Here is a 22,515-nt window from a genome sequence, read left to right on the forward strand (position 1 = left end):
TCCCCATCATTTTTCTTATAAGGGTAAGAATGATGACTTCTAATTTCCTTGCATGTCAGAGTTGAAACTGGAAATCTGCATACATCTTTAAATAAATATTTTTATTTTATAACATTAATGTCTTTTTCAGAATTTATCTCTTAAGCCAAATCTAAAATGTCCCTAATATCAAATAAAGAGACATTTCTCAGAATGTCCCTTTTACCTTTTTCTTTTTTTTTGAGATTCAATCTCATCCAAAGGAAATACTATGTCTATACTCGATTCTTTCATGTGTCTCTACTACAATTTCATATGACAATCTTCTCAATAATGCATATTTAAATTTAAAAGAACCTGGAGCTGTATTTTAAATCACATACAAAATTACTCCAATATGGGTCACAGACTTAAATGTGAAAGCTAAAACAAACAAGCCTCTACATGAATACAAAGTAAAATATATCCATGGTAGCTCTAAAAATAACGAGATTTGCTAAAATTAAGAACTTTGGTTCACTAAAATAAATTATTAAGAGAATGAAAGATAAGATAAAACAGAAAGAAAATAACCTCAATATATAGGTATCAACAAGCTCATTTCCAGAACATATGAAGAATTCCTATTAAATGAGGAAGAGGTCATTCAACTGTTAATGGGACATTAACAATACTTCCTAAAAGAGAGAATATCAAAGTGGCCAATAAATGTATATAAAAAGATCCTCAAAAAATTAGTTTTCAGAGGACTACAAGTTAAAACCACTCTATATCCACCAAAATAGGTAAATTAAAAAATATCAAAAGACAACAGGTGAAGGTGTGGAGCAAATAGAACTTTTCCTGGTATTAGCAATCTGGGAAAATATCTACCTTTTCCAACAAATGCCACACATAATCTTCAACCTACCGATTTCAATGAAAAACAGCTTATTACTGATACACCCAACAACCTGTATGAATTTAAGAAACTTAATGTCGAGCCAGACACAGGAGTATGTGATATATGAGCCTATTTACAGGAAGTTCAAAAAGAAACTAAAATGGTGATAAAATCAGGATGGTGGTGCGTGTGTGGTGGGGAGTACTGTCTGGTTAGTGACAGGAGGGAATCTTCAAGGAAGTCTACAGTGTTTTGTATCTTGATTAGGGTAGTGGTTACATGAATGAATCAAAGTATAAAAATATATCAACTGTATCTTTACAATTTGAGCACTTTATATTGGGTAAGTTACATCCCAATTTTTTTAAAAAGATACATTGTCACTTTCAATCAACTGAAATAAATATAAGGTTGAAATCTTTGCTCCTCAAACAATCAATTTTTTTGTCTTGCTGCATAGGCCAAATAGAAATATTATCTTCAAAATATAAAGCATATTTTTCTTTAAAGTTTAAATGCTAATATTATTTTTCATAATAATAACATTAAGCTTCCTTTTGATTGTTCATGTTGTAAAAAACTGAATCTACCTCCTGCCAAGTTATACAGAACCATCTCCTCCATTTATTTACTTTTTCTTTTTTTTTTGTCAAATATTGAGAAGTGGCAGTGTGACACTAGTCAAAGATTTACAGCAAACACATTTCTAGTTTGAATAGAAGTTTCCATTGCAATATTGTTCTCCAACTAAAATGTCTAATTTGGTGGTCCCCTCATTGACTAGTGACAAGTCCTTTAATTAAGAACAAAAGATCATAACTACCAGTTAACCCTTTGTATATAGTTTTCCTTAAGTTTGCAGAATATTTGCTTAGTCAGTCAATTCCAGATAAACAATTTAGCAATAGTGTAGCAAACCAGGAATCTAGAGATATGGAACAAGGGGAAGTTTACATTAGTTTAACAGAAATACAACATGTACACAATATCAATTTTCATCTTGGGATTTGTATTAATAATGATGGATTCATTTTGATATTTGGCAAAACTAATACAATTATGTAAAGTTTAAAAATAAAATAAAATTAAAAAAAATAAAGATGGATCAGCCATTTGGGAGTGATTATAGCAAAAGCTCCTCATATTACGAATCTGGCATCAACACTATTTAATTACAGAGCACTGGCTGAAGTGCTCTTTAACTTCCTTCTACATACAAAGTAAAGTGTTATTTCTAAAGTTATTCCATTCTATTGCTTAGAGAAAGTTCCACAATAACTTCTTAATGTACCATATTATGATTTCTCCATAGCAGTCACTTACATAGGTGCACTTATTAGAAATTTAATCAGCTTTTCATTTTATGCATAGATGAGTTCTTTGCTAACTATGAGGAAAAGAGAGCCATTTTGCTATATGCGGCAGTGGCTCAGTGGTAAAGAATTCGCCTACCAATGCAGGAGATGCAAGAGGTGCAGGTTTGATCCTTGGTTTGGGAAGATCCCCTGGAGTAGAAAATAGCAACCCACTTCAGTATTCTTGCATGGAAAATTCCATACACAGAAGAGCCTTGTTGGGCTACAGTCCATGGGGTCACAAAGAGTTGGACATGACTGAGCATGCACGCACCCCCTACTTTAAGAAAACATCATAGCTTCTGGGGCTTCTCTTTAAACTACTAGTGCAGCTCTGGAATCCTCATTACTTCTCTTTCATGTCCCTAGGCCTAGACTTGTATCAAGCCACCAAATATTAGGGAGCATGCTATCCAGCCTTACAGTGGTCATAGATCACTGTTACAACTTACATAACAAATTTAAACCTCTTTAATAAATTGTGGTTTTCTGTTCCCCCATTCCCAATAAAAGAAAGAAAAAGAACACATCATAGTATGCATTAGATTTCTCCATTCTCTCTCCCTTTTTCATATGTAGCATGAAAATATTCTATATTTTCTTTAGCATAGAGACTGACTACATTATGCTCATTGCTGCACACTGTGTCTGGTTATAAAACTACTCATCTAAACCAGTAATTTCTTCTCTGCTGCTGCTGCTCCTAAGTCGCTTCAGTCATGTCCAACTCATGGACTGTAGCCTACCAGGTTCCTCTGTCCATGGGATTCTCCAGACAAGAATACTGGAGTGGGTTGCCATGCTCATCTCCAGGGGATCTTCCCGACCTAGGGATCGAACCTGCCTCTCTTATGTCTCCTGCATTGACAGGTGGGTTCTTTACCATTATTGCCATCTGGGAAGCCCCCTAATTTCCTCTCAATCCTATACAAAAAACTGTACCCTGGAAACAGGTGAGGGCTCTGTTACATAATTAGATCCAGCTTGTCCAAATATAAAAGATACAAAAACCAAAACTACAAACTGTTAAATATTTTCTACTTTTGTTAAAAAACAGATATAGCTTTACAACAAGATTTTTTCATGGGGTAAAGGAACAGGAAAATTAATAGCACAATTTCAAAATTAGTTTTATTTCTTGACAAACAGCATGATGAAGACAGGCAGCCTGGAACTGAGCAGCAAACCGCACCCCGCCCCCCGCCCCCCCAAACACACACACACCAGAACTCTGGCCCTGTCCCCGCTGAAGGGAACAATATGAAGCAGCTGGACTGGGCGCCTGTCAGGAAAGCTTGTCCTCCAGAGCTCAAGCTTGCACTTCTCCATTCTCTAATCAAAGCATAGAACTTTTGTTTGCTTTTGAACCACTCAGTCTTATTCTATTGGCACAAGTGATACCAGGCAGGAGGCCCCCACCTGGTGATGCTAACCACCCACTCTGTCCTAAAGTTGCAGGGGATCACTCTGGGGGGTCATCAAACTCAAGGGAAGAGGCTCCTGAGCCCCAACCTCCAGCGAAACAACCTAGGGCAACAGACTCCCCTTGAGTATCCATGTGAACCTCTTTCTGACCTGAAGCTTCTCTTCTAGAACAAAACCCAAGTGTGACCAGGGATACTCTGGCCACAGCAGTGAGTCTCAATGTCAGGGGACACTTGCCTACAGGTAAAAGACATAGATACCTTCACTTTAAGGAAAATATGACATATGACCATTATTCTCTTGTTATTATTTGGGCCAAGTATCTTAAATTGTCTGATGCCCTTTGTTTCCAAAAGGTAAGACAAAAGGTGGTCGCTCAGGGATAGAGAGTTCTGGCTGAGGCCTTGGGATCATCACACATATCTGAAGGCAGCTGGGGGAAAGTCCCACTGCTCCACTGGGGTGATGACAACGTCTACACTCAACAGGAAGCACTTACAGAAAACAACCTGTGCCCCTCAGTGCCCCTCAAGAATGAGGGGCAGGGCAAAAGGCAGAAGGGGGATTTGTCACTAGCACAGCCCATTAATAATACCCAGAAAATAAAAATAGAACGTGGGTGAGAAAATAAAGTCTAACCTTTTTTTCTTTTCCTGTTGGCTTAGTCTTGTTTGATCTGCTCAAAGGAAGTCGTGTACAGAGGCCTCGCACCCAGCACTTCGGTCCAGAGTTCTCAGAGGGCAAAGGCGACACCTGACGTTCAAGATGGCCGCTGTGGGCTGTGCGCAGAGGTGCTGCGCCTGCGCTGCCAGGAGCCTCCGGCAGCCAACAGCACACCTGGGCCAATCTGCAAGAACTCCGCCCCTCCCTGCTAACAAGGAGATCACAGCGGTCAATCCTCAAGGAAATCAACCCTGAATATTCACTGGAAGGACTGAAGCTGAAGCTCCAATACTTTGGCCACCTGATGCAAAGTGTCGACTCATTAGAAAAGACCCTGATGCTGGGAAAGATTGAGCGCAGGAGGAGAAGGGGACGACAGAGGATGAGATGGTTGGATGGCATCACCCTGCTGACAAGACCCCTGTAAAGGATCCCCGCAGCAGCCTGTCAGGGAGAGCACATATTGTAAAGCAGGTGCTTGCGTTTCCATTGTTTGATCAAAAGAGGAAGCTTTCCTTTGTCTGGAAGAAAAGAAAAAAGAGAGAGAGGAAGAAAGGCAGGAAAGGAGAAAAAAGAAATGAAAAAGAAATGAGGTTTCTCTTTATGCCACCTGCTGTCTGCGTGCTGTCACTTCAGTCGTGTCAGACTCTTTGCTACCCTGTGGATTGTAGCCCGCCAGGCTCCTCTGTGCATGGAATTCTAAACTGAAATGAATTGCTGTGCCCTCCTCCAGAGGATCTTCCTGACCCAGGGATCGAAACTGCATCCCTTGTATCTCCTGTATTGTCAGGTGGGTTCTTTACCACTAGCACCACCCGAGAAGCCCATGCTATCTGGTACATTCCTGGAATTTTCTGCCCACATGATGAGTTCAGATCCTACCTCCAGGACTCTTTTTAAAAACTCTTGGAAAAAGTCTGAGGCTGAGGCAAGGTTTTCATTGAGACTTTTCAGAATTTTCTGTGTTCTACAACTGAATATGATGATGGCACGTCCCCTGCCTCCAGTTCTCCCAACTCCACCATCCATTTTTCCTCTTTGTCTCTTCCCACCCCAGTATCACTTCACACTTGAGGGGTCTCCAGTGCCCACAAGGCACCCTCACAACTAGGATCCACAGACATCTTTGCTAACAGCTGTCTCTCTACCCCTAGTGTCTAGGGAGGAAGATGCCCACTGTAAGCAGGTCAACAGGAAGAGAGACTCCAGGAAAGAGCTCCCATAGGGATGAAGAATGGGCTCAGGGATTGTAGAACAGACAATTCAGAGTCCCAGGTACCATGGTATGGTTTAGAAGGTGGAACACTGTCTCTGAGTGGTCACATACCTTTGGTCCTACAGGCTGTGACATGGAAAATGGCAGCTTCTGTATGTGCTGGAATAGACACCCCTCTTGTCCAAGTCTAAGAGTTGTGTTGATCCCAGTACTACTGGACTGGGACTTCCCTGGTGGTCCAGTGGCTATGACCGTGCCCCCAGTGCAGGGAGTCCAGATTCAGTCCCTGGTCAGGGAACTAGATCCCACATGCTGCCACTGAATTCACAGGCTGCAACCAAAAGTTCGCAGGCTCCAGCTAAAACTCCCACGTTCCACATCTAAAACCATCCTACATGAGGTAGTTTAAGAAGATCCCGCATGCCACAGCAAAGATAGAAGATCCTGAGTGCCGCAACTAAGACCCGGTCCAGGCCAGTAAATAAATGCACACATAAATAAATAAGAGAATGGCTATCTTAAAAAAGTACTATTGGAATGACAAAACTTAGGAGGTTCAACGGGGTATTAGGATGTAAAAATATTAACTGTGTACAAAACATCAGTGCTGTAAAGAAAAGGCAGAACATTGACAAGAATATTCAGTGAATGGAAAATAATCCTATGACCGATGCTTGCAGGCCATCACATGGTCTTAGAACACAAAGCATGTGGGTTTTGTATTAATGTCCTCCTACCTGTCTTTGTGGAGAAGACAATGGCACCCCACTCCAGTACTCTTGCCTGGAAAAGCCCATGGACGGAGGAGCCTGGTAGGCTGCAGTCCATGGGGTCGTTAGGAGTCGGACACGACTGAGTGACTTCCCTTTCACTTTTCACTTTCATGCATTGGAGAAGGAAATGGCAACCCACTCCAGTGTTCTTGCCTGGAGAATCCCAGGGACGGGGGAGCCTGGTGGGCTGCCATCTATGGGGTCGCGCAGAGTCGGACACGACTGAAGCGACTTAGCGGCGGCGACCTCTCTTTGTCCCTTCTTCCCTCTCTCAGGATGAGGAACCTGTTCAAAACCTGGTGCAGTGTTGTCCTACTCAGAATTACACTCCTCAAAGAGGTAACCTTGCTCTTTTTTCCTTTCCTCATCACCCCTGGAAACACCCTGGGTCTTAAAGAATGTGATGTCAGCTAGGTGAAAGGGAAAAGGCAAGGACAGGAAGAGCACTGTCTTTCACAGTGTCCTCTGAGAGGAGTTTTTATAGGCAGTACTCACTGGAAGAAATGAGTCTTTCGTTGGTGGAGATCTGGTGTCAGAGGAAAATTTGTTGGAGACTGTTTGGGTCAATGCAGTTTGTACATAGCTACCTCATGGAAGTTAGGGACAGTATCAAAATCACAATGGTGCATTTTGGAAAATATGAGGATAACTGAACTGTGAAGATATATTTTTTAAACTAGGAATATTAAATGTACTATCACATTGCATAAATTATGCTGGTGATGGAGGAGAAGATGAAAAGACAGATGTATGAAAATAATGTGTACAATTTCTACTAGGAAATAAACAGAGAAAACATCATTATAATTTCTTCAGTGTGGAAAAAAAACCAACTAAAATCTTAGGTGTCTCCTTCATAAGAAAAAATAGCAAGTGTGTCTTCAAACTCTTTTCAGACATTTAAATCTTAAGGGTCTATTCCAGATTTTCATTTTTCTATTTTACAACCTAGGAATGACTTTTTAGAGATTCGATTAATGACTCCATTCTCTTTCACTAATATGAAATTATAATAATTTCATTGGAAATCACTACTATATATTATTTTATACTTTATTTCTTCCATAATTTTGTTCATATATTAGTCTCATACAGTACCTACCTTACAAGACATTATAAGATAGGAAATTACCGAGAGATTTAATGTAGAAATAACAATGGTATATAGTGTCCCTACCTATTCATTTGTGCTTACATAACTTTGGAGGTGCTCAAAGGGTTCCACAAATATTGAATCATTAAAGCTTAGTACTCCTGTGAGGTGCGCTTGGCTATTATCATTATAGTTTATTATTATTCAGACAAATCAAGTGTCCCCTGGAGTGCCGCTGAATGGCTCCTGCAGAAAGCATCGGCTTTTTAATATTCAGTATCTGAGAGTTCACATTTCAGCTTTGTAAAATTAGCTCATTTTTCTTAGGATCGTCTCTTGTGAATTACTGGCCATTATCCACTTTGGATAGTGGAAAGTAGCATAGCAGAAATAAGGCTCACCCAGCTTTTAGCAAGCCTTCTAGGTGAAAGGCCATCTTGCTTCCTTCTAGAGATACAGGGTAGAGACAAAACAGTTGAGAGATGCAAAGTAATCAGTGCATGGTTTGCTTCCCACCACCATGTCTCATGAACAGAGAAATAGAGATAGTATCACCCGGAGATGGTATCACCTGTACTGTGCAGCCCGGGCCACAGATCTGTGGGTTGCTTTTTGGTTTTTTGCTTGTTTTTTGTCAGCATATCCCTTGCCTTCATTTATTTTCTGTCTCTATACCCCTAAGAACTGAATGACACGCCCTGATTCATCTCTGTGTTCATTTCAAATGTACCTGGTGTTTGGCAGAGATGCTTTGCACTTGTCTTTGAGAAAGGTGTGCTTTCAGAGATATACAGTGGTAAACCACCCTCAACCAGCCCTGATTTCTCTACAGGAATGCCTGGAGCCTGGAAGACTACAAAAGCCCGGGCTGCCTGCAGCTGCCCCTGGAAATCTCCACACTTTTCCTATAGCCCTGATTACCTGTCTGCCACTTACTGCTTAAAAGTCTCCCACTTTCATCCCTTCAGGAGAAGGTGCTTTTAGAGCATGAGCTCCCCTTCTCCATTCTCTGGTCATCGAATAAAAGGCTGCCTTGCTTGCACCAAACTGTTTTATTATTGGCAATATGATCCTGAGGAGATAAGAACTTTCTGACCAAGCCAGAAGGCTTCAGTTCAGCTAGTACTGTAAGATAGAGGCTGTCTAATTTGGTAACAATAGGTCAGATCCCACAAGTTAGGGCTCAGTCCTGTAAGACCACCCCTACTTTAGACACCAACTGAAATCCTGGTTGTGACCTGTACTTCTGACTCATGGGCTTAAAATGGATTCCCATGACTGCTTCCCTGAATTTAGTAATTTGCTAGAATGGCTCACAGAGCTCAGGGAAACATTTACCTATGCTTCCCAGCTTATTAGGGCTTCCCAGGCTTCCCAGGTGGTGCTAGTGGTAAAGAACCCCCAGGCAAATGCATGAGATGTAAGAGACGCAGGTTCGATCCCTGGATTGGGAAGATCCCCTGGATCTTGGGAACCCACTGAGAATCCCCATGGACAGGGGAGACTGGCAGACAGTCCATAGGGTCACAGAGTTAGACACAACTGAACCACACATGCAGACATACTTTCCAAAAGCACAGCTCCTTGAGGGGCAGAGTAAGTTCTAGACCTCTGGTCTTCTAACAACCAGCCCAACACCCTAACCCATTTCCCAAAGTGTGATACGTTTGTGAACAGTGGAACAGGACGGTGTTTCTCTATACATCGGTAGATTTAAATGTAATGACTGTATAATTTTAAAACAATACGATTTCTCCACCAAACTGTGATATCATGGAAATTATTGGGTAGGAGAAGGCTAGCACAGATAGAATCTGTGGCTGAGGGTCAGTGGTGTCAACAGCAAATTAATCAGTCAATTGAAGAAAGAAACAGAAAATGTTATTTGAGACAAATTGAAGATTATAACTCAGGGGTAGCATCTCAGAAAGCTCTGAGAAGCTTATACCCATTAGAAGTTAGTTCAGTTCAGTTCAGTCGCTCAGTCGTGTCTGACTCTTTGCGACCCCATGAATCGCAGCACGCCAGGCCTCCCTGTCCATCACCAACTCCCGGAGTTCACCCAGACTCATGTCCATCGAGTCAGTGATGCCATCCAGCCATCTCATCTTCTGTTGTCCCCTTCTCCTCCTGCCCTCAATCCCTCCCAGCATCAGAGTCTTTTCTAGTGAGTCAGCTCTTTGCATGAGGTGGCCAAAGTACTGGAGTTTCAGCTTTAGCATCATTCCTGCCAAAGAAATCCCAGGGCTGATCTCCTTCAGAATGGACTGGTTGGATCTCCTTGCAGTCCAAGGGACTCTCAAGAGTCTTCTCCAACACCGCAGTTCAAAAGCATCAATTCTTCGGCGCTCAGACTTCTTCACAGTCCAACTCTCACATCCATATGTGACCACAGGAAAAACCATAGCCTTAAGGCACAGTCAAATAACTTTTTGAGGCAGAGGCTGCTGCTGCTGCTGCTAAGTCGCTTCAGTTGTGTCCAATTCTGTGCAACCCCATGGACTGCGGCCTACAAGGCTCCTCCGTCCATGGGGTTTTCCAGGCAAGAGTATGGGGGTGGGTTGCCATTGCCTTCTCCGTTTGAGGCAGAGGGCCCTACATTAAATGTTGTATCAACAATTTACACAATCCTGATCTGAGTTAAGCATCATCTTGGCCCCTCATAAGATCAAGAAGAAATGTTATCTTTTAAGGAATTGTCTTGATGGTGTTAGGAGAATGTTGCTCTTTTTGGTGGGCAGACATTTCTGCTGATGAGGAGGTTCGGTTGATGCCTAATGCACATGATGCAGAATAGGAGAGAGGAGGCCAAAGGGCAGAGAGAATTTTTTATGTGTAGTTTTCTTGTCTTGCCATAAAATATGAACTTTATTTCATAGAGGGAACGATGGCAACTGCCTAAAGTTCAAGAGACCTACCGTGTACCATTTTCACAGGCTTTGTTTAAAGTGGGGGCTATGGTGTAAAGGACAGTTAGAGGAGAAGGATGAAGAGAAGAAGGAATGGTAACTCTAGCTTTAGTTTTGGGTTTTTTTATTTGCTTATTTGCTGATGTAAAAGTATTCATTTGTATAACTCACCATTTTTCTTTTCCAATGAAGTTATACTAATGCCGAAGATAGAGTACGAAATGATGAAAAAGTGCACTGCTTTGAAGATGATCTTCCTCTGGCAGTTTCCTTAACTGTGAGTCTCAAGATTTCTAATTCCAGGTATTGGTGTTCATTTCTTGGGAAACCCTTACAGAAGATCTGTGGCATAATGGGCCTGGGTGCGGGGATTCACAAGTGAATTCCCAAGGGATATTCCCAACTCAGCACCATCTTCAATGACCTTTCCTTCTTTTGTGTATGTTACTCACTCAGTCTTGTCCGACTCTTTGCAACCCTATGGAATGTAGCCCGTTAGGCTTATCAATGCATGGGATTCTGTGGCAAAAATACTGGAGTGGGTTGCCATGTCCTTCTTCAGGGAATCTTCTTGACCCAGGGATCGAACCCAGGTCTCCTGCATTGCAGACAGATTGTTTACCATCTGAGCTACCAGGGAAGCCCCAAATGAAAGATCTATCCATCTCTAAAGTTCTTCCTTTCTTTATGTAGATCCAAGTTTTTGGCCTGTACCTTCTCTTTGAAGAAATCATTTGAACATTTCTTGCAAGGCAGTTCCTATTGGCAACAAATTCTCTCAGTGTTTGTTTGTTTGAGCAAGTCTTTATTTCTTGTTTATTACCTTCAGTGTTGATTTCTAATTCACGATTACTTCATAATCTGAAAGAGCCACTGGAGCTCCTGTCATTTAGTCTGGGTTCCATGCAATAGAAAAGAGGATAGAAGAGGACCTTTTCCTTAAAAAACTACCCATGAATCTCATATACAGTGCTTCCACTTACATTATTGGCCGAGATTTAGTCATATGCCACATCTAGGCACAAGGCAGGCTGGTAAAGGCAGTGTTCTGCTGCTGCTAAGTCACTTCAGTTGTGTCCAACTCTGTGCGACCCTATAGACAGCAGCCTACCAGGCTCCTCCGTCCCTGGGATTCTCCAGGCAAGAGTACTGGAGTGGGTCGCCATTTCCTTCTCCAATGCATGAAAATGAAAAGTGAAAGTGAAGTCGCTCAGTCGTGTCCGACTCCTAGCGACCCCATGGACTGTAGCCCACCAGGCTCTTCCATCCATGGGATTTTCCAGGCAAGAGTACTGGAGTGGGTTGCCATTGCCTTCTCCTTGTTGGTAAATGCAAGCTTGTGTGCTCAGTCATGTCCAACTCTTTGCAGCTGCATGGATTGTAACCTGCCAGGTTCCTCTGTCCATGGGATTTTCCAGTCAAGATTACTGGAATGGGTTGCTATCTCCTCCTCCAGGGGATCTTCCCTACCCAGGGATCAAATCTCTTGTGTTTTTTTGCATTGTAGGCGTATTCTTTACAGACTGAGACATTGGGGAAGCCTCACTTGTCGACAAGGGACCCACCTAAAACTCAGAGCTCTGTAAAAGAGGAGAGTGGATATTCTGAGGCAACAAGATGTCTCCAACAGCGGAGAGTAACATTATTTCTGTGAGGAAATGTGCCATTAGAATCATGAGTCCCAGTAGATAGATGACTAATGCATAAGGAAGCCATTCACACAAAGGGCAGCTAATTTATTAGTACTTTAGCTGCTCTGTTCTTTGAGCACACATAAATCTAAATACTATAATCACCTCTACTGTGTCAGCATGATTCACCTACATTACACTGTTTGTATATAATTCATAAGTGACATGTTTGTTTCAGCAAGCATACTTCATATAAAGATTGGCTAAACAGTATCAAGTTAATTTCCATAACCTTAAGTTATCTAGAAAGATTTTTGCTCCATGAAATTCACTACTATGGAAAACGAAACATTAAACTGTCTTCATTTAGAAAATAGATTTTATAATAGGTATGCTTTATGTTCTATATTGCACTGAATAAAATGAAAATGTAGAATCTAAGTTTAAGAGACATATTAAATATCTCTATTGCAAAGATAATAAAGACTGTCTATATGGTACATTTTAATTTGCTCTCAAAGTAATCATTAGCAATTATAAAATTAAGTGTGTAGTTCTTTTTTCTGTAATTAAATAGCATCAATTGTATAATTAAAACAAGAAAGATATTCACACAGCAGGAGTCAGAATTGTACCAGAGAAAGATATCTGAAGGGTTGGGAATATCCCCTAGAGAAGGGAAAGGCTACTCACTCCAGTATTCCGGCCTAGAGAATTTCATGGACTGTACAGCCCATGGGGTCACAAAGGATTGGACATGACTCAGTGACTTTCACTTCACTTCATAAATAAAGTTGAGGAGGCAGAAATTTTCCTCTACCCATCTAGGTCCTCTTGACTTAAAAAAGTACACAATGTGGGCTTCCCTGGTGGTTCAGGGAATCCACCTGCCAATGCGAGTTTGATCCCTGGTCTGGGAAGATCCCACATGCCAAGGAGCAACTAAGCCCATGTGCCACAACCACTGACCTGCGAGCTCTAGAGTCTGTGTTCTGCAACATGAGAAGCCACGGCAATGAGAAGCCTGCTTAGCACAACTAGAGAGGATCTCCCGCTTGCTGTAACTGGAGAAAAGCCCACACAAAACGTAGACCAGCACAGCAAAAAAGAAAAAAAAAAACCCGCCAAAATCAACAAAACGTAATGTGCAGGTTGTGAGTTAAGTTTTATTGGGTGCATGAGAACTACAGCCTGGGAGACAGCATCTCAGATAGTTCTGAGAAACTTCTCCAAAGAAGCAGGGGGGAAGGTCAGTATATATAAGATTTTGGTGATGGGGGAATACATGCAATCAAGCACATATTTTTCCAGAAGATTTCTGCTAGTCTCATGAAGCTTTTGCAAGTAATGACAAACAGTTGTCACCATGAAAAGGAGTTTAGTACTTTTCTAGATATGGGGCAATATAAGAATTAGGCTCATAAAATCAGCTCCTGAAAAAATAAATCTAACTATCTAAAGACCTGTTGTCAGTCCCCACTGCACCCCTTTCCCAAGCAGAGTGCCTCATTTCTGCTCTCCACCCTGAACTCCTTTCAGGGGTTGTGGAAAGTAATTGGAGTGGTAGATGAATGAGTACTACAGCAGTTAATATAATAGGCAAGAATCTCTCTTCTCATTATACGTATACAGACAATAAGAAAATCAGTAAATATGTATAATGTTTCACATAGAGATAGATGCTATGCAAGAAAGTAAAAGGCATGAGAAAAAAAATGGGAATTCCATGGTTCAAGGGTGTTGAAAGTGCTTCTACCTTTTTAAACCTATGCACAGCTTATCAAAGAGTCAGCTAGTATTTTAGGAAGGAAAAGATACTGAAGAAGGCAATGCTTTTAACATTGTGATAAGTAACATGAATATTCAAAATGTAATTTTAGGAAATTCCATATTACTTAACTCAAAAAACACAAAATTATCCACAAGAACAAAATTAAAATTAACATATAAACAAGAGTGTCACTTTTAAAAAATTATACTTTATATGTGAACAAATAACTTCTGGAATAAAAGACTTTATCTCAAATTCATGAAAGCTTACATTTGAGTGTAAAATGAAAGTGTTAAGTCACTGAGGCGTGTCTGACTCTTCGCAACCCCGTGGACTGTAGCTGGCCAGGCTCCTCTGTCCATGGAATTCTCCAGGCAAGAATACTGGAGTGGGTTGCCATTCCCTTCTCTAGGGGATCATCCCAATGCAGACCGATTACCTTATTTAAAAAAAATCTGACTTTAAGCTCATTCTTGACTTTTTATAGGTTTTTACAGACAGCATTTGTTTTAATTCTGAAGTTATTCACAAATTATTAAGACAAAAAAGTTTTATTTAGAGTGTACCCTTTAATATTTAAGAATTAAATACCTGAAACAGATTTGTTATTAGAATTCTTGGTGGTTCTAAACTCTTTGTGGAAATTTTTAAAAAAATATTATCATCAATATATTCTATTAGAATCTGAAACTCATAAAATGAAAATAAATGTTCAACTGTTCATTACAAAATCACTTTAAGATACCGTTCCCAAACTTTTAAAGCTTCCTTTGAAGACTAACCATTTGAAATATATTTTTCCCGTCATTCTCAAAGCTATTTTTAAAATATAAACATAAAATATAAATTTAAGGTTTTATCTGCCTAGTTATGAAATATGATTCAGTCATTAGCCAGAGCAGCTTTGTTAAACTGCACTGTTACCATTAAAGAAGTGACTGAACATCACACTCTAGACCAATGGTTTCAGGGTCCGTTGTGGAAGATGGGTGGTGAGGGATTGTGGGTCTTCCCCTAATGACATCAAAGTGCCTGTGTTTTACCACGTATTGGGGTTATACGTAAGACTTTGTATAAAAAATAGGTTTTGTAATGATGTACAGGGAGGCCTGGCGTGCTGCAATTCATGGGGTCGCAAAGAGTCGGACATGACTGAGCGACTGAACTGAACTGAACCTAAAAAAATAATTCTGAAAGTCACTGAGCAAAAAACAGACATCTATCAGGGAAAAAAAAAAAAACCAACAAAAAAACACCTCATGAATTTGTTCTTCTTGAGAAATTGGCTAGGAAATGCACATGCACATAATAAATCTTTTTTTCACCAAGATACTACAGATCACATTTCATCTAACTGCAGATCATGCAACTTGATACAAGATTTTTAAAACCTTTAAAAACACTAATTCTAAGCTAGCAAAATGCATTTGAGTAATGATTAAAAGTTTAAAACACGTTTTAAGTTCAGTTCAAAACAAAAAGAGTTCAAAAACAAAATAACAAATATTCTTTGTGATTAGGCAATTCTTTTAAAAGAACACAAATGGAAAAATGTCGCCAAATATTTCAGTAAGTTCAGAGGAAAGCAGCAGAGCAGGGTAGGATACCTGAGCTGGGTGTTGGAAGATAAGTTTGGGAGACTAAAGAAATGGTTAAAACGCTCTAGGGAAAAAGAATGAGTGAAGTGTGGACAGAGGAAAGGAATGTTTCCAAGGAATGGGATATATCTCAATTTGCCTGGGACATAAGGGAGGGGCAATGACAGGAAATAAAGACTGTGAATTGTAGGTTGTGGCCAGATTAAAAAAAGATTCCCAACACCACAGTTGGGACTAGGGCTTTATTCAGTAAAAAAACTAGGGACTAATAGCAACAGAGATTTCAACTACGAGACAGATTTCAGAGATATTACTAGACTAGACAGGCAACAAATTAGAAGCGAAGCAGATGAAAAAAATCAATTTCAAAAGCATAACCAAGACACTTGACTGATACAAATTTTATTTTTCATGCTAAAATTTTTACAAATTTGATTTTGTCATACACAATTACAAGAGGAACAGTTACAAGTGAATTAAAAAATAGTATTTGGGGGCACTTCTATTCATTTTACTGTCGTAAGTATGTTTTGTTACAGGTACAGCAACAATAGTTATTAACTACAGAACTGTTCAACTTGGAAATTTAGTAAGTATATTACAATGGAGGCTAATACCTAATATAAACAAATAGTAAGTGCCCAAACATAGTCTCACACTCTATTATTATTTATTGCACAATTAAAATCACTGGTTAGAACCTACCCACCGATGCCAACAATTTCTGACCAAGCATGTCAAGTCAGAAAGCATTTTAAAATCATTTCCCCAAATCTTACTTACTTTAGTTCTATGAGGAAATACAAGACAAAACACACAAGACAAAGCTTCCTGATATTATATGCCTAAAATAAATCATTATACAATGAAATTATGCATCTTTTGCAATGTGGCATTTTTCCCATCTCACACAGTAACAAAAGATGAATACAGCTTACAGCATTTAAGAGTCAACTGACTACAGCTGACATAGTATCTCCCAGATTTCTAGTTTCTAAAATTCTGGGGGGAGTGGGACAATTTGAACTGTAACAGTCTACAAGGTAGTAACATTACCTCTTGGCCATTGGCCCAATACTAACCCCTTTTGTTTTTTAGTATACAAAATATGCTGAAAACATTTCTCTTAAACACATTTCAATTAATGTAATTAAATAGAAGGCAATAACTTCCTTCTAGAAGAATTAGATTTAGCTATGAAAAACTTGCCATATATTTGTTTAATTTATGGAATACTTTTTGGGTCAATACAGACCACAGTGTATTTTTAAACTTAAAAGCCTATGCTAAACATGAGTAAAAGGAACTAAAAACAGAATCACACTGGTAGTTTTTTAAAAATGAAAATTACCATTTTTATCCCTATAGTATATAAATATATCACTTGCTTTCATCCTAATTAAAGGTCAACTTAAAAAAAAAAATCCACTGTGAAATTTAAATTCTAAGCACAAAAATATACAAATATTAGTTCTAATCAGAAATTTCAGCTGACAAGTGAACATTTTTACTTTGAAATATGTAGATCTGGGATACAGTAGTGAATTTTTTGATTGAACACATCACAAATATATCTAGTTTTCATGTAAAAATAATTTTTTTAAAGAAATAATGTTTAACAGTCTTTTTATCCCACCTCAAACATATTTTTTCCTTAAAATAGTTTAACATCTCATTTAAAACCTGATATTACAAAAAAAGAGAAAGAAATGAAATTAATTCTTAGATGTATTTGAGCCAAGTAGTTACTGTTTTCAGATGTTATGAACTAAAAAATCACAGAATGGTGAGTAACCTTTGGCTTACAATCTCACTAGTACCAACTGGGAAGCCCAATCAAGGAAGACATATGTACTTGTTAATTTAAAATTTTATATCTTTTATAAAGAAACCCTAACAGATAAGCATTAATAATTAAAGATAAACACTTTATACTAAAGATTTATAAAATAATAAAGTATCTTAATAGTATTCTTAAAAATACTATCAAAAGCCTCAGTCCTACATATTATGTGCAACATCCAATACATTTTTATGAATAAAACATTTTCAAAGGCTGGAAAGAAAATATGCTTACTGTAAGAACAATGATGCTTGAGTAAAACCGACCTGTGTGAATCTCTAATCTGCCACTTTAAAGCTTATGTATATTTCTTAACCTCTCTAAAACCCAGATTTCCTCGGAGATAAAATGGGGGAGGGGTAATGACAGTCACTACCTTACAGGACTCTGCCGAGGGATAATGAGAAAAGTTAGTACAGTCCAGTATGTGACACAGAAAGTAATCAGTAAACATTAGCTATACTGAGAAGTGACTTACTTTGGGGTCAAATATCTAACAAATCATTTTCTTAAATAAGACATAGCAATATACAAAGAATTATTTTAAAATTAAAAAAGAAAGTCAAATGGCATGAGGGAAAGTTGGGGACACGTACTCCAATTAAACATCCAGAATTATATTGCAATAATGATAAGGCTAAGAACCACAAAGATTCATCAGGCTGACGTTTGAAGTTTGTAAGTCACTTTCATTTTGTTTTGGCAATCACTTCCTATCTATTTGAACACCACACTGTGTTATTCCTAAACTACGAGTCAGAAGATCCAAAGTGAATTTTATTTTCTTTGAGAAAATAATTCTTTGAGTAATAATAATTCATGAATTCTTTGAGAAAATAATTATGTCATTTGCCTAAACAAACAAAAAAGCATAGAAAAAATGCACACAAATAAAACTATGGTCCTTTACATGTTACATGTACAGTAAAGATAGCTATTTAGAAATTGCAAGCAGTTTATCTGGTGTCTAATATTTTCAAACTATTATTTCAAATCTCAAATCCATTAATCGCTTCTTTATAATTAGTCTATCTATTATCTTTATTGGAATAATCACAGATTTAACAGAAAATTAAGCTACTTAAAAATATTAAGTTATAGATTATGCTCCAAAATATCTTACAAGTGTTCATTTCCCTTGAAAATATTTCAGGTACTAATTTCAAGATATCCAAAATCTTAGTTCATTAGTATTAACTGTACTGTCATTGTGTTACCCATGTGAACACTTTCTCTGATTTTTACTTGTACTAACCTGAGTCAACAGGGCTTTCCAGTGGGTGATTTCATTGACCAAGCACAGAAATGGCAGACAGAAAAATTCGGTCTGGCATCAGTTAAAGTATTTATTAAATATTCAGCAAGACCCTCAACTTCTCCATGCCTCTTTTTCATTTTCTAAAAGATGGAGCTCCTACCACCCTCCTTTTCTGACTCACAGGATTCTGACAAATGATATAACAAAACAAGAGTTCTGCAAAGGGCATGGTGCTCTATAAATGTAATATCAAAACATGTAGGCTTGGTTAGAAGGACCAGTCTATTATAGGTGCAAGGAAGTTATACTTGGAAATATCAGAGAGAAAAAAATTAACATCTTTACCATGTTTGTTGAATAAGATCTAAAAATAGTTTTTTAAAAATCCTATTACCACGTAAGAAACTGCATTGGACAATGACCTAAGAAAGGTTAAAGCCTCATCTGTTCCTTCCAGATTTTTATTTTAATGGCTATAAGTCTGCATCATCGGAATGTGCTTTTGTAATTGTATTAATTTACAGCCTACTTGGCTCTAGGGTTCTCTGGCAGTTACTTAACCCTCTGTGAAAATAGTCACAAGTGATCTTGATTTCTCTACTACTTTCTTTTTTTAACTTATTTTAAATTTCAGTTTCTTTCTGACTTGAATGCCAAAGAAAGCGGGAATAATAAGGAATTTTTAATTTAAAGAATGAATAAATATTCAGAACTAAGTCAGTAAAAGCAAATGTTCTCTAACTTTCCTGACTCTTCGGCAGATGCTCTGTGTCCACTTTACAAGGATATTAGAGCTACGCATCAGAAGAAAAGTCCACTTAGTTTACACTGTACAGTTTTCCAAGGTTAAAAGATACAAAGTAGGAAAATAAATTAGGATTGATTTTTGAAGAAGGCATATCTGAAAGGATGATTTTGAAGAAATGGGATGAAACAAAATACGGTATTTTTTTTTAACATTTTTTGCTTTTACACAGTCACTTAAATGCTATTATCTCTAAAAGCTGTTAGTCATTCAGTCATGTTCAACTTTTTATAACCCCATGGACTACAGCCCGCCAGGCTCCTCTGTGCATGGAATTTTCCAGGCAAAAATACTGGGGTGTGTTGCCATTCCGTTCTTCAGGGGATCTTCCCGACCCAGGGATCGAATCTGGTCTCCTGCACTGCAGGCAGATTCTTTACTGTCTGAGCTACCAGGGATGTCTAACTCATTAACTAAATGAGAAACTAGATAGGTTACTGGTCAGGGATGTAGGAACAGATCCGGATGCACTAATGGAGGTGACTGTTGAAGACAAAGAAGTAAAAATTTTGAAGCAGAAGAGGGTCTGGATACTACTCATTAAAACATCAGAAGATAGTAGAGTGAGAAAAATGAAATGAGAACAATGTGAAAAATACAGTTAGAACCCACACAGTAGTGAAGTGTGCAATTTCAAAGAGACAAAGGGTGATCAAAAAACATGGCAGAAAAAATATTAAAGATTGGGTTGGACCACAAAATCCATAATTAATTTAAAGGGGTGATTTTAGTTTAATAGTAAGGATAGATGAGTTAGCAGTGGATTAACAGGAGACTAAGTAGTTAAAAACGAAAAAAGAAGTTAGTACATTTCATCATTAAAATGGTTCATTGAGGAAAACTTAGAAAAAAAGGATATGAAAGCTAAGGGGAAACCTGAGTAGGTTTAAAGGCAGAAAGAAGGGCTTCATTAGCTCTAATTACTTATAATTAAATAAAGCTCACGTTTTATAGTTGAGAGAATCAGACTTATAAATAAGAATGTTTCAGACCTATGTTAGGCACTTTTCAGGTAGAGAGAGGGGTAACCTGATTTATCACTAAGGAACTGAAGGAAATTAATCTCAAGCCAATGACTGTTTTTGGTATCAATAGTCAGCCCCTATGCTCAGTATCATGTATTTCAAAGGTACTTTGAACTTGGGAAGTGATAAGGCCAAAAGCCCAAATGCAAAATGGTATTAAAAACATAAAATAGTAAAGTAAGTCAATAATTTACACTTCAGAACAACTTTAAACAAAATCCAAACCAAAAGTAGAAAACTTAAAAAATGTAACTCCTAGAGGCCTGATATCCACGACGTGCAAAGTAATTAAATTAAAAAAAAGTATAGGTTTTATTTTGCTATAGCCACCATAATTTATAACAGGATTTCCTGGATAATTTTACCAAAGTAATAATTTCACCTCATTAAAACATTCATAAAATTGATGATCTGAGTACCTAACAGTTGTGAAAAGTATCTTCATAATTCTTTAGTATGAAAAGCAACATTAAAAAAAAGTGGATCACCAAAATATTTTATTTCAAATCTATGTTATACCTGATCAAATATGTATTTGGAAACATATTCACATTCTAGAGGTTTCTGAATTTCATTTTCCTGTTTTTTTAATTTTTATGAGCAACTTACTAGATTTTAAATCTGTACCACTTTAACATTTATTACAACTATTTAGAATCCATGCATAATTTATTTACAATACTGTACATTAAATGGTTATATTTGAATATTACACAAAAGTTTCACACAACTATAACATGGAAAGACATGTGAAACATATTATATAGGGGTTTTTAAAATTTTTCAGGTACAGAATTCTGCAAACATTATTTTGGTTTATAAGTGTTATGCAAACACTAGCTTGAAATAACACTGACAAAACCATGCAAATGAGTGGGATTTCAAAATGAAAAAGTAAAAATATTTAGCTAAAAGCTAAAATAGCATATAGGTTAAATACTACCAAGTAGCAATGGGAGTTTATAAAACAGGAAAAAAGAAAAGGTATTCTTTAAATGTCTTCATCAGTAATAGGCCCTCTGTAATTTTCTATAAAAACATTCAGAAATAAAGTTTCTCAAATTATGTTCATCACCAAAATTATGTTTTCAGTAGTGATTAGAGCTGTGAATTTTAAATAAGTATCTGTTATCCTGAAGGAGAAGTCTTAGTTTTCCCCTTTGGGAAAGGAGTGAAGAACATCAATCAGTAAATTTAGGTTCAAATAAAAGATCCTGGTATAAACATCACAAACACAGAGTGGAGAATTGTAATAAACTACAAGTCCACATATTCTTAGATGTACTCTTAAAACAGAAGTGTAAACTTTAGGTTGTTCAATTTAAGATCTCCTATCACGAAGTACCTCATCCTTCAAAGTTTGGAAAATATCAATAGGTATTTTTTTTCTCTAGGTGCATCTCTGAGTTTTCACTGTTGTGGCTGAAGTACATTTAGATATTCAGATTGCCCCAAATGATACGTGGTGTTTCTTCCACAATCAACATACTGGTACCTTTCCTGGGATATCTGTTCGGAATGTCCAAAGTAAGTTGTCGTTACAGTAACTCTGAAAATAAAATAAATGGAGAGAAGCACTGAATAGTTATATATAAAAAAAACTTTCTAAAGTGGGAACACTTTATATATCAAAATTCTTTTCAGGGAGAGGTTATTTGATTAATGATAACTTAATGTTGTAGACATGGGTCTCTTAGGGAGTATTTCGCCAGCAGACAACAGGAATGCTGGCTGAGCAAGCCCTATCCAAATAATTATATGCAAAAAAAATGTCATTTTTTTCAAAACACCTATCTTTGGCTAAAAATATATTTAGTTCATTGCACTCTTAAAAATAATCACACAGTTCTCTCATCAGAGAAAAAGGGTTAATTAGGTGTTAGCTAATGGCCTAAAGACCCAACCTATAACCTACAATGTTTTCATGGCTTAGGGAAACACCCAGCTTGCAAACCAATAACATTATTTCTCTTCACTACTGTTACTGCCTTTACCACAGGGAGCAAGGAATTGGCTGTTGAGCTCATCCTTCTCTCTGTATCAATTTCTACTGTTTTCCTGAGTTCTTGGAAGGTCCAGATTCACTATTTAGCAGACATGTGGTCCTTCCTGCTTCTCTGAGCTCCCATTTCCTCATGTGTAAAGTGGGAAACTATTTTCTTCACCTCACTGCACTTATGTAAGGCTTAAAAACACAAATGAGACAGCATTTATAAAGATGTGTATACTCTAAGCTAATGTTACACATCTAAAGTTGAAACAAAGAAATTACTTCAAAAAAAAATCAT

At 37.9% G+C, this 22,515-nt stretch overlaps 1 protein-coding gene and 1 long non-coding RNA gene across 6 annotated transcripts in view; one reads left to right on the forward strand and one right to left on the reverse strand.

The window, feature by feature from the left end:
* On the forward strand, window positions 1-16,067 carry LOC147374588 (uncharacterized). 3 transcript variants are annotated; one of them, XR_015162930.1, is made up of 3 exons: window positions 1-5,095; window positions 10,489-10,599; window positions 11,804-16,067. It is a non-coding gene; the product is annotated as an uncharacterized LOC147374588 (long non-coding RNA). The 3 variants fall into 3 exon arrangements; XR_015162931.1 differs by having other exon boundaries at window positions 10,489-10,573; XR_015162929.1 differs by lacking the exons at window positions 10,489-10,599; window positions 11,804-16,067 and adding exons at window positions 6,570-6,633; window positions 8,220-8,370.
* Window positions 15,683-22,515, reverse strand: part of TMEM106B (transmembrane protein 106B) — a 27,500-nt gene continuing 20,667 nt past the window's right edge. For all 3 annotated transcript variants that reach the window (XM_086397607.1, XM_086397608.1, XM_086397609.1), the window contains exon 8: window positions 15,683-21,776. In XM_086397607.1, coding sequence (XP_086253733.1) covers window positions 21,638-21,776 — 139 coding nt within the window. In that variant the 3' untranslated portion in view covers window positions 15,683-21,637. The remainder of the gene's footprint in view (window positions 21,777-22,515) is intronic.

Source organism: Bos grunniens, chromosome 4 (genome assembly GCF_055505025.1).
Source record: "Bos grunniens cultivar Pamir isolate PY7600 chromosome 4, Bosgru_T2T1.0, whole genome shotgun sequence".
Lineage (NCBI taxonomy): Eukaryota > Metazoa > Chordata > Mammalia > Artiodactyla > Bovidae > Bos > Bos grunniens.